This window comes from Antechinus flavipes, chromosome 4 (genome assembly GCF_016432865.1).
Source record: "Antechinus flavipes isolate AdamAnt ecotype Samford, QLD, Australia chromosome 4, AdamAnt_v2, whole genome shotgun sequence".
In the NCBI taxonomy this organism is placed as follows: domain Eukaryota; kingdom Metazoa; phylum Chordata; class Mammalia; order Dasyuromorphia; family Dasyuridae; genus Antechinus; species Antechinus flavipes.
Genome location: NC_067401.1, coordinates 282,111,917 through 282,130,640, shown reverse-complemented (window position 1 = coordinate 282,130,640; position 18,724 = coordinate 282,111,917). Strand labels below are relative to the sequence as shown.

Sequence of the window (18,724 nt, the reverse complement as noted above, 5' to 3'; positions counted from 1 at the left end):
TAAACATTGTAGATGGAATTCTGTGGCTTATTCCTGCCTTACAGATAAAAGTGAAATCCAAAGAGAGGTAAAGGGACTTGCTTAGAGTTACAAGTTGTCAGAGACAAACTATGTGACATCAGGCAAGTCATTTCTTTCTCTGTCATTAAAAGATAGACACCATATATGTCATTCCTTCAGGACTAGTTATTCCAACAAACTGATTTTTATGTGTGGACCCATGAGTCTCTTCAGCTGAGATGTTTTTGGACAGTGGCTTTCTGGAGAGTTATCCTTATGTTTGTAGTTCAGACTGTAATGGTGGAAAATAAAGGAAAGTTTCTATGGTAATCTAGTGAGAAAACCAGTACTTCATGGCATTCTTCAAATCACACCGTGTAGTTAACTGTCTTCTCTACTTAAGCCTAATGTTGTCCCTTCCTCCCTGACAGAGAGAAAATCATGAGAATTGTCTTATATAGAATGGTTACCCTAGTCCCAACCTTCTAATAGAAACATTTCTTTGTTCTTGAACACAGCATCCCATAGATAGATAGATAGATAGATAGATAGATCGATCAATCGATCGATCTCAAATACTTGAGCAAGGGAGAGGTTACTTTGGAATGTGACAGGATTGGAAGAAGAATCCTGTTGATTTTTAGAACCAGTGGAACATTTTTAACAACTAAAATTCGCTTACAGTGGGACAGAGCTGCTTCATTAGTAAATTAAGTCATAAATTTGTCACTAAAGGTGATTATAATAGTAAGAATTATAGATTAAAGACTCCTTTATGGATGAGAAAACTGAGTAAGACCCAGAGAAGTAAAATCACTTCTCCACAGTCACACTGATAGTAAATGGAAAACCAAGAATCAAACCCAGCTCCTCTGATATTTGGTTCAGCACGTATTCCACTGAAGATGTTCAGAGGGAGGCTGGATGACCATCTTTCAGGCATGATAAAACAAAGAAATTCCACACTGAATGAGAAGCTGCACTCTATGAGCTATCTAAAGTCACTCCCAGTTAAGATGTCCTTGAGCAGAGGACAATAGATATAAAATATTGAATGAGAAAAGATTCTAAGTCTCTCAAGTATTCCATATCACATCATTCAATATCATGTTCCCTTTAAGGAATCTGACTTTTTGATCAACACTTCTCATTCCTTATTTTTCACCTTATCCAATGATTTCTCAAAAGTCTATCAACCTGCTCCTATCTTCCCCATCCTTGGGGGAAAAAAATCTCCATTCACTTCTACCATCTTTTCAAGCTATCTGCCTCTTGCACTTTTCTCTTATACAACCAAACTCCTGAAAATAAGTCATTGTTTCTGTTTCCTGTTATCTCCTCATTTTCATAAACCCTTAGAATATGACCTGCATCTTCTTCACTCAAATGAAGTTGTTCCCCAAAAATTACCATTGACTTCTTCATTGATAAACCAAGGATCTTTCTCATTCCTAATTCTTGACATCTCTGCAACATTTTACAACATTGATCCACCCCCTTAGAAAGGTATATATATTGTGGAGACTAAGGCCCTGGACTTAAATGTGAATTCAAATCTCACTTTAGGTACATATTAATTGTATGATCCAGGACAGGTCACTTAATCTTTTAGTCTCTACTTTCTCATCTGTAAAATGAGGGAGATTGAATTCAAAGTTCTGTCAAGTCCCTTCTAGCTCTGAATCTATGATCTTATGGTCTCTCCTAGACATTCTAGGTTATGGCTTTTAGGAACCTCAAAAAGATATAACAATACTGGAATTTAACTCTGACCATCTCCTATTTTCTTAAAGAAAATTAATTTGTGTTCCTAAAGTGATCATATGAAGAAGGATCTGTGATTTTGTCGGCATGGGGAACTTCTTCCACTAATTGTATTATTTGTTGAAAAGTGAAATATTGGTGTTGTTAATAGTAAAAAAGGTAAATTAATAAAAAATGTCTGATTCATAATAAATAATGACTGTTTCATGATAGCATAAATGTAAATGTCCTTTAAAGTATCATCTTGTAAAGTAAGAACAATTATTTTCAAGTAAAGTTCATATTTATATGAAAATTGTTTATGTGCTTTAACTTTTACTGATTTTTTAAAACTTATTTGCTTATATTTTTGAAAAATAATGCAGAGATCATTGTGTCTTGAGGTTTTGTGGATATAGTGGAATTTTAATTCAGTCAATTTCTTATAGATTTATTAAGCAAAACAAATAATATAGTAACAAATAATAAGCAGCACCAGTATGTCTCTTTCATATAGAAAGGGAAGCAGCAAAACCCCAACTTTCCAGTAAAACCTGTCACAGTCTAAAATTAGGTCGGATTGGTATCACCAGACATTCTTTTCTCCCTAGGGCTTGCCCTTTGCAGTTTACCTTAATCTCTCAGATAGAAAAGCATTTCCCATTACCAATGAGCATGAATAAACCATGGTATTTACATAACACCAAATCTGAACCAGATTGAATCATCTATTAAAAATTGTCTGAAAAGTAGCTTTTCATATTGCAGTGTCTCAACTGAATTGATGTTATTTGTAGATTTAATCATCTCAGGAAAAATAATCATTTATTTTAATGAAGACAGCAGGAGTGCAAGAATTCTACCTTGATTTGTTATTTTTATTATTCTCTTTAAAAGGGGGGGGGCAATTTTAATTGTTGGTTGTTTAAATAAAATTTAATTTTATAACAATTTATCATAATTTTAATAATTTTCATTCACTGCTAAAAGTGGTGCCTAGGACCTAAGTTGTTTTGGATTAGTTAGTGCCTTTGTAAAATTGTTGTTAGTGGAAATATTTACTGCATGTCTAAACCATGTGTCCTTTAGGCCCCTTCCCTTCCTCCTTTCTCCTACTTTTTAGGAAATTGTTTCTTATTTTAGTTATTGGAGTGAGTTCTTGGAATATGTGTGCTATCTCTGACTTTCAAAATATTCTAGTTTGAAATGGTTAGAAATAATAAGAATCTCTTAATTTCACTTATGTCTGTGACTTACAATGTTAAATAGCACTTGTAAACCTTATAGAACTTTTATTTTTCATTTTTGTGATGATTTGCATATGCCAGACTTTATTTAAATATTATTAAAATTGATTTTTGAAAGCTAAGTGCCCAAGCAGCTTGTAGTGTTTTATTTTACAACTATCACTTACCATTAACATGTGTTAGAGAGAATCATATTTCTAAACAGACTTGTTCCTTAGTTACTGGAGTAGCTCCTGTCTAGCATGGTTTTTCTAACTACTATGAGTCTACTTTCCAAAAGGGTAAGGAAGACAAAAAAGAAATGGGGTTCAGAAAGTGAACTATTTTTCATTTGAACTATTGTTCAAATTTTTTTTGTTTATTCCTAATTATTTTTATATATAATTAATTTTTGTTCTGTATAATGTCAAAATGGTGAGTTTTTATCTTGCTTTAAAAAAAAAAAGTAATGAAATCTAGCATTTAAGAGTTTATTATGTTGGTATGTTGTTACTTCCTCAATAAGCAGTACTCGATGTCCTAAATCAGGCGGAGGGAACTTCTGACCTGTGAGTTGTAAAAGGCCCTAGAAATCATTTGCTAGGGCAGCCTCATGCAATGATTAGCTAAAAATTAGGTTCAACAATCTCCCCCACCCTTGATTTTTGTAAGTTGATAATTTTTTATGGCCCTTGAATGATGTTATAAATATTCAAAAGGCCTTGGCAGAAAAAAGATTCCCCATCCTTCCACTAAGTAAATTCCAGTATGGAATTATAACTTGATTGAACCCAGAGAATAATGGCACAAGCTAAATTTATTTTATGGCATAGGGGAAAAAACCACTGGAATGAGAGTTCTGAATTCTAGTCCTATTCTACCATAACTATAATTGGCACATGACTTTTGTTGAGTCATTTGTATTTATTGCTACATTTTTAAGATGAGAGGATTGGCCCAGCTGATCTCAACTTTCCCTTACAGCATTTAACATTCTGTTGTCTTTCAAATCCTGTATTTGTCAGCTTTTATTTTTTATTTTTTCCTTTAAAATAATACAAGTCTTGGGTAGCTGGGTAACTTTCTCTGACTTGTAGTTTTCTCATTTCTGGAGTGAGAGGATTAGACTAAATCATGGCAATCTTAACCTGATGTCTTTGGGTAGATTTCTGAAAGTTTAGAAAGTTGAATAGGAACAAATATTATATCTTTGTTTTCACTAATCTCTCATTGAAATTTAGCATTTCCTTCAGTTATTTACAAATATTTCTCTGAGAAGAGTTTTACCAGACTGTCTATGATACAAAAAAAGGATTAAAAACCTTGGGCTAAATGAATCCTCCTAGCCCTAAATTCTTTGGCCCATTTAGTAATCAGAACTCAAGTGAATATAGTAAGCACTTTGAGATTCCCTTTCATGTATTGTGAGAAATGAGAGATGCTCTTAGGAGATCATGTGGTCCAACACCTTCATGCAAGTGGACAAAACTGAGGTTTAGGGGAATTGATGTGTTGAATATTATACAATTACTGAGTGGCTGTTACAGAAATGGAACCCAGGTCTCCTTATTTAACAATCTAGTGCTCATTATAGGTTGATAATTAAATTCTACCCTATTCCCTAATCCCCACCTATCCACTCCCCATTCCTTCACCCTTGAAGATTAGTTAAAAAAAACAGTATTACTGTATTTAGACATGAAGTTCAGTCTAATCCCCCAAAGATTATATGTATCACCAGCTACTTGGTTTCAGATTTAGACACATAAATACAAAGTTCCATAGTATCCTAATTAGTTAAAGCTATCTTGTTTTCATTTTGGTAGTTGATGCTCTTTCTGTCTTAATCTCTGTCCTGTTTCACTTGGTCCCACCTAGGAATAGATTTGGAGGTAGGGAAATGATGGAATGGTAAAGATAAGTCTTGCAATGTGGTAGAGAGGCTGAATTAGTTAATACTGTCAGAACACTGGGAACAAGAATATTTATATATAGAGCTTTGAGTCAGTTACTTGATAGCTAATAGTATTCAAGGGTTGAGTTTTATTTAGTGAACAGTGACAAGAGAGAAGTCTAAAATTATGTGGTTAACATAATAGATCAATAAACCAATTGTTGCAATCCGCCCACAGGTCATCACATAATGGAAAGAAGATTGTGTTTGAAGTTGAAAGTCCTAGTTCAAATCCAGTTCTGCCAAAAGCAATGTAGTATAATTAGAAGTCTGTCTTGGAATCAGTGGTCCTTAGCTTAAATTCTGCCTTTGACATTTAATAACCATGTAATGATGGGCAGGTCACCTAATACCTGAACTTTAGGTATTTTATTTACAAAACAAAGGGGCTTGGGCAGTGTGGGCTTATGTCAATAATTTCTGCAGCTAGGGAGTCTGAGTCTAGTGGATCTCTTGATTTCAGAAATTCAGAGCTACAGGGAAGCTAAAACTAATTGGGCATGCGCACTAATGAGACTATCCCCAATGACTTTCCCTGGGAGTAGTAGTCACTAGGCCTCCTGAGGTGATATAGAACAGCACAGGTCAGAAAAACTGAATAGGGCAAGATATCTTTGCCCACCAACATTATATTATTCCCCAAGGGACCATTGTACTTCTAGCTTGGGTAAGATAGTCTCAAACAAAATAAAATGAAAGAGTTGGATTTAATGGTCTCGTATGTCCCCATTCAGCTTTGGAAGTAAACCTTTCTTCTTAATATTTGTTTGCTCTTGAGCTTAAGTTTTCTAATCCTCAGTTTTTTCTATAAAATTAGGAATTTGGCATAGGTCCTTTCCAGTTTTAAAGAATTGTACTATTTAAGGTTACAACTTGCTGGCTTTCTGTGATCTGTCAGTGCATTTTTTGATTCTTAGACAAGTAAATATTTCTGTCCAGAATTGCTATTCTCTAGGTATTTAGAAGTCTTCATGTGGGAGAGAGGGATTATTGAGTCAAAAAAAGTAGAACTGCGACTATTTCTGCTAGTAGCTAAAAGCTATCGAAAGACAAATTTCTACATAGTTGGGAAAATTCACTGACAGTTAACATTGACCAAAAGTAGATTCAGCTCCTGAAAAAGTCACTAAAGTTCTTCAGTACAAGCTGAATTGTTAATTGCTCTAGATATAAACTTAACCTTCTAACTTTGAAAAGCTATGAGTAACCTAAATTTATGTAGTGATTCTCCAATTTTTTCCAAAGTACTGTCTTATTTTGAATCCTGCCAGCCTCAAAATGTTGATGATAATAGCACCAACCTTTACTATAAGAATCAAATTAGACAACAGTAATGAAATGTTTTGCAATCTATAAAGGGCTATATATAAATGTTGGCTATTATCATAAAAAGTTATCTGGAGTCCTGAGCATTTACATGAATTGCTTATACTCATTTAGTAAATATGTATTAAGATGGGACTTAAGCATATATTTTCCCCATTTGTAATCTACTTGGGCCTTTATTTAGTGACATTGTCTTTCTTACAAACACATCTCCAACCATCTTCTTTTTATGGAATTGCTATCTTTTTCCTCAGTAATCTCTACTGATCCTGTTACCCTTCAGCATTCCAGGAAAACAATTTTCTATTTTAATAGTGGGCTGCTTCCTTATTCTTTATATGGTTGCCCAGTTGGAATATAGAACTTCAAATCCATTATTATTTATTAATTTTGATGTAATATTAAATTCTGGTCTATTACTCTAAATTTTGTAATCTGATAAAGTCATGTGAAACACTTTTCACTTTTTGGTCTGATCTGATTCAGATGATTCAAAGTAGAATCATGTGAGACTCTTTACTAGGCTGTTTTCTAGAGGTGATTATTAAATATCCTTCAGTTCTCTATTCTTCCTCCACTGAATTGAAGCATCACTGTTTTTTTTTCCTTGCTACACATTTCCTGCCAACTCTCTTCGCATTTTCAAACATGAATTTAAAAGTTTCCTTTTATTAAGTAAAACTGTCCTCTCTTCCCCTCCCCTCCCCTCTCTCCTCCTCCCCTCTCCTCTCCTCTCCTCTCCTCTCCTCTCCTCTCCAATTTTCTAGAATGAACTTCCTTTGATTCCAAAACTGCTTTCAATTTGTTTTAATTTTATGTTAGCTTGTTTAATGTGACACGTGTAACTTCAAGTATTTTTTTCTAAAGACAAATGTAATTTGATGCAGTTGTTTCTACTAATTTAAAAGAAAAGATCCAAGCTTTTTAGCTTTTTTCAGCCATGACCTTCCTCTTCTAAATATCCAATACTTATTCCTTTCTAAACTAGTTGTTTGTACTTCTTGGAAATTCTCCACAGTAGTTTTGGTATGGTAAAATCTTTAGCTGAATTGGATACAAAAAGGTAAGCAGGAGGTTGCATATCTGATTCCACAACTCACAATTTAGAAGACTACAATCACTGACCATAGTTTTTAAGATTGAGAAGCAGTGTGGTATGATTAAAAAAAAAAAAAAAAAAAAAAAACTTAATGCATCACAAACCAGGGTTCAAATCCTAATTGTGTCATTTCTTCCTGTTACCTATATAATCCTATGTAAGTCATTTATCCTCTCCAGGCCTCCATACACTTATTTAATTTGGGGGTTTGGGGGGTGGGTAGATATGTTGAAAAGGTTTACACTAGGCTAGATGCCCTTTAAGATCCCTTCTACCTCTAAATCTATGACCTTAAATCACTCTCTGAGCCTCAGTTTCTTCATGTGTAAAATGGAAGATGATAATAGCCCCTGTATCACAGGGCTGATGAGAAAACTAAATGAGAAAATAGGAATTCTAGCACTTGGTAAACCTTAAAGAGCATGAGCATTATTGCTTAGTCCTCTAAAATGTTCACATCTTTTAATGTGATTTTCAAGTTGTCCTCAGACAACAGACTCCAAGATAGGTCCAAACATGTAATCATCCTGCAGGGGTTCTTGTTGCAACAAGGAAACTCGGTTTGACTTCTGCCTCTGGTACTTACTCTCTTTGTGACCTCTCAGAACCTCAGTTTCCAGATATTTAGCGCTAAAAGAGAACTTAAAAGTCTAGTCAGATCCTTTAGTTTTAAAAATGAGGAAGCTTAAGAGTCAAAGAAGTTAAATGTCTTGCTCTGAGTCAGACAGAGAGGTCTTCTGATTGTTTCATTGCAGCCTGCTGCTAAGAACCTGGCAAGGGAGCATTCCAAGCTGGGAAGGCGGTCTTAGGTGTAGGGTAGAGTGGGAGTGATGAATAGAGAGGTTCGGTCTCCCTAGAAAGTAGATTTACGATACATCCTCTTGTGGTTATAGAAAATGGATCTGGTGTTTTCTTTCCTTTCATTCCTTTACTTGCATTTAATATCTCTTTCTTCTGATAATCTTTCTCCTTTGAGTCATTGAGGAATCTGGAAATGTTACTTAAGACTATTAAGGGATATATTACCCAGGTTCAAGACAGTCCTAAGAGCTGTCATTCCTAGCTGAAAGTATCTAGCTCTAACCAAAGAGCTCCTATTGGAAAGTCTTAGTTCCTAGTATCTTCCAAATTAATGATGATAACATGGTAACTCCAAACTGCATTTAGATTTAGAATGTGAAGATTCAAATCATAAAAACATTTTTTAAAGGGAAAAGATTGCTGATTTGTGTCTGTTGAATTTCTGTTCCGGAAATGACAGGGCCACACTTGCTTTTAAAAAGTGAAACATTTCACATTTTCTAATAAGTGTTTTGGTAAAGACACTATAACATAATGCTGCATTCCACTTTGAAGGGAAAATCTAACTTTTACTTATAAATTCAAGAGAGTCCATAGGAATGATGTGTGGGGAAAGACCCTATCGGGCAGAGGGACGGGCTTTCTTTCTTTTCCTCCATAAACCATGATATGTAACAGTAGAGAAGGATATAGCTTATTGATCAGTTTAAGGCATAATTGATAGAAGAGAGACAGATACTGAAAAGCATAGGATGTTGGAAATGTTTGGATCATTTGATTTGACTCCATTTTACAGATGAGAAATCTGGAGACTACAGAAGTAAAATTATTTGTAATGACACTGCTACATAGGGGCAAAGTATGGATTGAAACCATAGTAATAATAAGTAGCATTTATATGTACTTTAAGATTTACAAGATGTAGAGGTCTGAAACTCTTGAGTTGTTGGACTGAGGTCGATTCAAGCACTTAGGGCTAATTACTGATTGGACAATACTCTATGGGCATGTACTTGGAAAATGGTCCTTCCCACTATCCTGTGGTGCTGGCTCAATGATTGGTGTATACAGAGGATTGTAGGAGGGACTAAGGGGTGGAGTAAGACTGGCCAGAATCACTTTGGCTGTAGAGGAGGGAGAAGGTGGTCGTGGAGATTCTGCTTCCATCCTGTTAAATCCTGCGCCTTAAAGACCAAGAATAAAGACTAAGGACTTTTGCTTATCCTGACTCCAGCTGATTCTGGGGTGTCCTAGGTGCTAGTGCAGTCATCACAACAAAACCTTCTGCAAACACTATCTCTTTTATTCTCACAGCAACCCCAAAAGATTGGTGTTATTATTATCTACATTTTGTAGATGAGGAGGCAGACACTGGGGTTTACGATAAGGAGGCAGACACTACGGCTTACCTTAAAAGTCTTTCATCTATCAAAGGTCTAATGCAAGATTTGAACTCAAATCTTCCAGATTCCATACTCCATCCACTTTTCCATCTAATTTTTTAGCTGTCAGTTATAGAAAAAAATTGGGTCAGCCACACTGTTTTTCGATTTTCCTCAAAAAGAACACAGGAGAGCTTACATAACATATAAAGTATTATACTGTATCTAAACTTATCCTCTCTCTTCTCCTAGGTGTTCTACCCCAGCAGAGATGGTACGAAGATCCCAATGTTCATTGTACATAAGAAAGGAATTAAATTAGATGGCTCTCATCCTGCTTTCTTATATGGCTATGGGGGCTTCAATATATCTATTACACCAAGCTACAGGTAAATGTGGAATGTTCTTGAGACTCAACAGTCTTATGTCTTATCCTAATTTATAGATCTCCATAGAAAGACCATGACACAGTGTTAGATTTGATAACATTTAAAGATAAGTAAAAGGTATTTTCATTTGGGGACTTTTTAAGGTCATTTTATTCAGATGTTCTATTACCTGTGAATTTAATAATCATGTTAGATAATTGTTTCCTTTCCCTGGTAAAAATTAAGCATTTCCTTTTGACTTAGAAGTGTTTTTAATGAGTTTTCTAATGTTTTGCTTTGGTTTTTTTTTTTTTTTTTTGAACACTGTCATTTTTGACATGTAAAGAACAGTAGAAATACTTTTAATGGAAGGATTTATTCTGTAGAAAATCGAAAGCTGAATAATTTTTTTATAGAAATCTAATTTCTGTCCTCTTCTTTTGTTCCAATATGATTGCATCATGGGATCATAGACTGAGAGCTGAAAGGGACCTAGTTCTTTGCTAGTTCTTCCCCCTTAATTTATAGATAGAAAATCTGGATTTAAACCCAGGTGCTCTTTTTATTGTACCACTTACATTTGAGGGGAAAAGTCATAACCCAGATTATTGATAATAGCATGATTACAAACTTTACAGTCAGTGGTAGCAACCACTTTAATGCACATTTATTAAAGTGTACCTTGCAGAAAATAGTAAGCAGGGACATACATTACCTTATTTCTATACATTTCACATCTTCAACTTGCAACTTATTTAAGAAAGAATATCTTTACTGTATTCCCATTTGTTAAACTCGGGAAATGAAAAATCTTTACTTTGTTACTTTACTCTTACTCATTTGGACTCATGGTATTTAGGAAGACCTTGAGAAAAGAGGTTTATTCTGAAGACTTTAAAATAGGCAGAACTGCAAATATTTTTATGATTTTGGAAGAGAATTATTTGGGAATAGGTTTTCACTTGGTGTTGTGATGGACAGTTTTTGGTTTCATGTGCTATGAGCACAAGTATTTTATGACCAGTCCAGGGCTTTGTAACCTTTTTTGTATGATTTGACCCTATTAGCAGTCTGATGAAGTTAAGGCTCTCTCTTTTCAGAATAATGTTAAATACCATTAGTTAAATATGTAAGATGACAAAGGAAAGGCAATTTTATTCAAACATAGTTTTTAAAATATTTTTCAAAGGAGTTCCCAAACCCTAGGTTAAAACCCCCTAGATTAGAGTATATCCTGATAGACTCCCTAGAATGACCATCTGGGCTTCTGGACAAACAACATTTCATTTCCCTGAAGGTAATGAACCTCTTTACACAAATGGTGATCTTTCATGGTTTTCTGCCACCTAACCCAATGCTCAGTAAATAATTGTTGACTGAATTCAACTAGTGAACATTGCCAACTTAAAATAAATTCTTTACTTTGCTTTTCAAATTTTTTCTCACTTATTTTATACATGGATGCTTTTATGTATGTATACATACACATACATATATGTATATATGTGTATATATAGAAAACATTTATACTCCTAATTTGAATCTGATTCCACAACTCAAAATTTAGCGGTCTTTAAAAAAAAACAAACAGGATTTTCTGATTGGATCAAATAACCACTTATTAAAGCCTTCTGTCTTCCCAAAAATTTTTATAGGCAACAACAAAAAAGTCAAAGAACCTGTCAGTGATGAGACTTATTTGCTTTGTTCAAACATTCCTAATTTATTGACTCCAGAAGTTTTTACCATTTCAAAATGTGTGGGACTTTAGAAATCTTCTAACTTAAAAAACAAATTTGGCATTATTTATCTCTCTAACTGTCCAAGTCATAGGCACTAAATTGCTAGTCTAGAATCTTCAAGTTTATATATTTGGACTTCTAGTTTGGGTACAGGCTCTGGATTATCTGCTTGGTGATAAGGCTATGTCCTCCTTGTAGTACAACCTTAATGTAGTAGTTCCCTGATGTTTTTCTATCATTGGGATCTGAGGAACACCATTCACTGTTGGCATGCCCCTGCAAAGAAAATGATGTTTTACATAATAGTTATACACTTTAGTAACACTAAGAATCTTTTATTAAACCCTTCTGATCATCTAATTTCTAATATTTAAGTACATTTTCTATGCAGAGCATTACCATTTTTCTATTTAAATTTTCGGATAACATGGAATTCATTATTTTATGATTCTTCTCCCATTATTTCTGTGAATATTTTCTAGTACTTCTTTTTAAAATTCACATTATTCAGGTTTGAGTCATTTTATGTAAGAGACAATTACAGTCTTTTTCTTTTCTCTGCAAACTTGACTTTAATTTCCTGTTTCTTGTAAAAAACAGAATATGTACCTTAAACAGGTGGTTTGCTTTTTTGTTCTTAAATAAAAGACCTTTATACTCAATTATTTGGAATTCAGTTTTTTAAAAAATAATTTCCTATCTTTTTTTCCTCTCTTAAAACATGAATTTCAGTTCCTCGGTTTTCCCACTCTCAAGCACTGACCTTTGGCTAGATTATAGGATATTTTTTGAAATCTATACAACATCCTTGCAATCTATGTCCCCTTCTGTGATTGGTGTTGTAAACTCTATGACTACCACATTGTGAATTTAGGTTAGACCATCCATTCCAACATAGACTATGAAGCCAAATTCAAGTAATTACTATTAAGTAGCATTACCATTTATTCACAACTTTATATTAAGTGTCTGGCATTATGCCGTTTGTTGGGATGTGATGATTAAAGAAGTTGCTTTGCAGTTTCTTGGGGGTGATCCAGTCTAACAGGTAATCTGTTCTGCTCAGTGTTTGTCGCTCCAAGTAATCTCTTATATCACTCTCTGGACCTTAGAATCTAATAATACAGTCACTGTCTATGTGATAAAACTATAGTCCACTTTTGATGGGATATTGTATCTATGAAATGAAATTTGATTCAGTTTGTGATAGATTGTATAAGGTCTTGAATTTCATATGAAATACAGTATTTGGATTTTGTGTAATAGGTATTTAGGAGCTACTTTTTGAATGAAGAACAATGTCCTATTAACATAAAATTTCAGACAGGAGAATTCTAAGTAAAGATGTCCAGCAAATAGTTGGAATGTGGGACTGGAGTTATAACCTAAAAAGAAGAAACACCATGTGTCTTAACTCTCTAAAGTGCCTATTTTAAATATATACTTACTAAATATTTGATAAATTCTCTAAAGTAGTAAAGTATATTAGGAGCAAAATGCATAAAACTTCTGGAAAAAATATTAATAATGACCTAATGAATTCTAAGGAAATCTTTGCTAAGACTTCTAACTGCTAGCATTATTTAATGCATCCAGTTATAAATGCATAAAAAAAAAATACATTGTTTGACCCAGTAGTCCCTGTGTCATATTCATACCTAATACTTTATGAAGTATTCATTACAATTCTGCATAGTGATATATTTTTCAAATATAGAGAAATGAGAAACACTAGATCCTCAAATGGAAATTCATGACTGTGCTTTATAGCCAGATATCACTCAGGAACAATTGGATAATCTGATCAAATTGTATTTCATACAATCATTCTGAGTTCCACATTTAAATAATGCCACATGCCACAAAGTTTTTGTTGTTGTTGTCGTTTAGATATGGTTTTTAATTTTGAGAGGAAAGGAAGTAACACCAGCAGCTAGAAAAATAATTAAGATAATTGTTTTTATTGTTTGTTTGTTTCACAGTGTATCCAGGCTTATTTTTGTGAGGCACATGGGTGGTGTGCTAGCAGTAGCTAACATTAGAGGAGGGGGTGAATATGGAGAGACATGGCATAAAGGTAAGATGCTTCCCCTACCAAAAAAGAATGGGTTCCAAATAAGAATGACAGTTTGATTTTTTACTTTTTATTTTTCTCCTCCTACTCCTTCTTCAACTTAATTCAGCTAGACAAAGGAAATATATACATCTCATCTATCCACACTTGCTCCTTTTTATTAAACTAACATTTCCTACATATCGTTTTATAGTGGGACTATACAATAACTAAGTTTCAGAGTTATTTCTTCAAAAAGTAACTAAAATGGTTTTCATTGTTGCTTTTTAAAAAACTTAAAAATCATATAAAGTAGACAGTAAGCTGGAGCTTGGCTTTAGAAACTTTCTCTAGAATAAACTGAGATTTGGTGAAAAGCTAGAACTGGCCCAGTGGTTGTTCATTATATAATGATCATGTCTGTAGTTTGATAAATCTGAATTAAATTTTTTTTGAAAGTTGATTGATAATTGAATTAAGTTAAAAATGGAGTCACTTTAAAATATTTACTTCTGTACTGCAAATGAATTTACTTCTGTACTGCAAATAATATATCTTAAAGCTAAGTAATCATAGCGGATTCATTTTTTTCCCCATGATTTTTTATGAAAATCTTAACATTTATGTTAATATGTTTTAAAAATTTCTTATTTCTGTTGCTTTATCTTTAATTGAATTTTTGCAGAAGTGGTTCATTTTAGATGCATAATTAGGTAGGTATCTACTTTTTGTTCATTTCATAGGTGGCTTTGATGTTCCTTTGAGAATATGCCTGTGAATTTTGAACTTTGCCCAAAACAGAATATCTGGAGTAATGCAGTAAACTTTTCTCTTTTTCATTTATTATTTTCTCTGGTCTTATACTTAAGGGAAATGGCTTGAAAAATGAAAAAGTCCCAAATCTCAGAAGAGGCATATTATTAGCCCTCTTTATTCATTTGCAACAATAAAAATATTTGAAGTGGTTGCCTTTTCCCCCCAAGGACCTGAGAGGTTACAGAACTTTAAAGTGATGTTGAAAATTATGTTCTTGACTCAAGTATATCAATCCCTATATATAAAACAGCTTCTACTATATCTTCATTTAAATGTTATTCCATCACCCCAGATTTATCAGGCCTTAAATCAAATTCCCCATTTTTCCTCTATCTCCAACTCAAAGACATCACTCCCTCTCTCATGTTGGAGAAAAGGGCAAAAAATCCTGGGGTACACTTAAACAGAAATGAGGGAGGATGTTAACTTGTCTGAAACTACAAAAACAACATGGAGAAATGTGGTCATAGGAATCCTATTCTCCTATTCATTAATATTGGTGTAAATTTCTGACTAGATTTATGAATGGCCTAACCTTGAAATTATATGAATAAGTACTTAAGTAAAAAGATACTGATAGAATTACAGACTCATTATTATATGTAGTACTAAAAGGATTTAACATAAAGTAGTGATGGGAGTTGAATGTGGCTAGAGAAAATTTCCATAAGAGATTTTTCAAGACTATAGATTATCAAAGAGTTTCTGGATAAAGAGATGTCTGAAATTTTTGTCCATATTCTTCCAATTCCCTGAAGAAATGAGGGGATGGAAGTTAATAACAGGAATGACTCATATTCATATATGATATAAGTGATTTACAAAAAATTTCTATCCAGAACACCTCTTTGGGTTAAGTAATACACAGTTCCAAACTTAGACAATTCATTAAATAAACACAATTTACACTGATCTTGCTCTCGAAGGAGAGATCATAGACAAATTATACTTCCCAAATTATGGTATTAATTTTGCTAAATAAGAAATCTGTGAATCCAGGATTTTTGAACTTTGCATATTTGAATTTTTGTTTTATCATTTGAGTTTGGATTCTGCAAAGTAGTAATGTTTTTTCTTTTTTCTTTCTGAAGTAGTAATGTTTTTCTTTGAAAACTGCATCCTCTCATTTATCCTTCTAAGTATCCTGATAGTGAGTAGATTACTAAGCTTGGAGCCAGACAACTTGAGTTGGAATCCTGCCTCAAATATTATCTTAATAATCATAAGCAAACCACAACCTTCCTTTAATGTCTTCAATGTACACAATAAGGAGAATAATACTGACACAACCTTTATTTTGCTTGTATTCTTTCAGACATTAATCTTGCATGTGAATTAAAAATTATTAGATCTGAAAGATACGATACAATCATGGATTTAATCAGTCAGTCAAAAGGCATTTCTTAAGTACAAGCAGTGTGAAATTTTTCAGTCATGTATTTTATTGCTCATTTAGCCTCTTTCTAAATGTAATATTTGTTGTAAAAACAAATAGCTACCAAAAAGCTTTAGAACTCTAATGCAGTGGATAAACACAATTTCAGAGGGCTGATGAAGCATGCTACCCATCAAAGTTATGGAAGAATGATGCACTCAGAGATGCAGAATTAGACATCGATTTTCAGATAACCATTGTGGGCATTGATTGATTGTGTATTTGTTACCTAGGTTTTATTTATTTTTTTTCAATTAAGGAGGGCACAAAAGGTATGACAGGGTTGCCCTCTCCCATTCCCCATCCCCTCAAAAAAAAAAGAAAAAGGCAAGAGTATTTTGCACTGAAGCATTTTTTTTGAATGCACAGAAGAGAACAGAAGGAAGGTGGCCTAAAAGTATCAGAGACAAGTAGGATAGTATCAAAAACTACATGCTGAACTAACATTGTATTTAAAATGAAAAGCAAGCTACAAATAATAGAAATAAATTTTATGCACAATTTTTTGTTGTTGTTCTGTTCATATGGAAACTTTCATTTTAATTCACATTCTTTTTAAAAGAATTTATAATGTTTTTCTTTTTTCTTTCTGAAGTAGTAATGTTTTTCTTTGAAAACTGCATCCTCTCATTTATCCTTCTAAGTATCCTGATAGTGAGTAGATTACTAAGCTTGGAGCCAGACAACTTGAGTTGGAATCCTGCCTCAAATATTATCTTAATAATCATAAGCAAACCACAACCTTCCTTTAATGTCTTCAATGTACACAATAAGGAGAATAATACTGACACAACCTTTATTTTGCTTGTATTCTTTCAGACATTAATCTTGCATGTGAATTAAAAATTATTAGATCTGAAAGATACGATACAATCATGGATTTAATCAGTCAGTCAAAAGGCATTTCTTAAGTACAAGCAGTGTGAAATTTTTCAGTCATGTATTTTATTGCTCATTTAGCCTCTTTCTAAATGTAATATTTGTTGTAAAAACAAATAGCTACCAAAAAGCTTTAGAACTCTAATGCAGTGGATAAACACAATTTCAGAGGGCTGATGAAGCATGCTACCCATCAAAGTTATGGAAGAATGATGCACTCAGAGATGCAGAATTAGACATCGATTTTCAGATAACCATTGTGGGCATTGATTGATTGTGTATTTGTTACCTAGGTTTTATTTATTTTTTTCAATTAAGGAGGGCACAAAAGGTATGACAGGGTTGCCCTCTCCCATTCCCCATCCCCTCAAAAAAAAAGAAAAAGGCAAGAGTATTTTGCACTGAAGCATTTTTTTTGAATGCACAGAAGAGAACAGAAGGAAGGTGGCCTAAAAGTATCAGAGACAAGTAGGATAGTATCAAAAACTACATGCTGAACTAACATTGTATTTAAAATGAAAAGCAAGCTACAAATAATAGAAATAAATTTTATGCACAATTTTTTGTTGTTGTTCTGTTCATATGGAAACTTTCATTTTAATTCACATTCTTTTTAAAAGAATTTATAATGTTTTTCTTTTTAAATTATAATGAAATATTGTAATAAATTGTAAAAAAAAAAAAAAAAGGTCATAATAAAATATTGCACTTTGAAAAGTTTTTCTATATGTTTTTAAGTGATGATGTTAATTTTTGGGTAGGGTCATTTCAAAAACCTGTATAGCAGAATCTGAGGTGCAAGCATGTTAGTGGTATTTGCAACCCACTTTTTCCATAATGCAAGCATTTTATTATTTAGGACTCAAGAAATCATTGGGAAAGAAGGGTACCAAATTATCTCATCATTTCCTTGAGTTAAATTTTTTTTCTACTTTTTTTTTTTTTTGGAGTTTCTTTTTACTACATGATATTATGAATTCTGTGGAATTAACTCTCGATATTTTTCCCTTCCTTCTCTGCTTTTGATATATTATAGGTGGTATCCTGGGCAAAAAGCAAAACTCTTTTGATGATTTTCAGTGTGCTGCAGAATATCTTATTAAGGAAGGTTACACTTCACCAAAGAGATTAACAATTAATGGAGGCTCAAATGGAGGACTTTTAGTGGGTAAGATTTATTTTTCTTATTCATTGTAAGTTTTCAGAGAATCTTATTCAAGGGCACTCTTCAAATTATCCTAGTCAGTGGAGAGCAGAAATACAAATAATCTAAGATGGCAAGCAATTAAAAAACTGTTTACAATATTTTAGAGTTTATATATTGGCATAGATAAAATCATTTCATATTCATTTATGTAACACCTACTGTGTGCCAGGTAATATTCAGGACACTGGGGATACAAAAAAAGGCAAGTCCAATATTCATTAAATTATACCATACTGCCTTTCCTAAAATTAGCATGTATAGAATTTGAATATGATCTTTAATTGATGTTACCTGCCAATATATGCTGAAAATCTACAGAATGCAAGAGCTGAAAAAAGGTACCTTATAAATAATATAGCCAAATTGTTCTTATAAGTTGGGAACAGAGGCAATGCTATAGAAGCTACCTTAATTTTACAGAAGGATCGACAGAATAAATCATATAAAATGTTAAAAACTGAAAGGGAACATAGAAATCATTTTGTTTTACCTACCCTCATTCCCCACTCCCTATTCCACCTCATTTTTTTTTTTTTTTTTGGTAAGTACAGAAAGGTAAAACCTAAGGGCACACAACTATTTTAATGGGCCAGCAACCCCCTACTCCAGCTATAGCAAATGTCAAGTGTTCCATTTCCTTATTTCCATCTTAAATATGTTCCATTCCCCTAAAAACAGTTTGGTTTTTTAAAA

General features: G+C 33.2%; 1 protein-coding gene across 1 annotated transcript in view; it reads left to right on the top strand.

Moving 5' to 3' along the window:
• PREP (prolyl endopeptidase) overlaps positions 1-18,724 on the top strand; it is a 144,173-nt gene that overhangs the window by 108,609 nt on the left and 16,840 nt on the right. Inside the window, exons 11-13 of the mRNA XM_051997461.1 lie at positions 9,784-9,920; positions 13,624-13,718; positions 17,861-17,992. Of these exons, the coding sequence (XP_051853421.1) occupies positions 9,784-9,920; positions 13,624-13,718; positions 17,861-17,992 (364 nt within the window). The remainder of the gene's footprint in view (positions 1-9,783; positions 9,921-13,623; positions 13,719-17,860; positions 17,993-18,724) is intronic.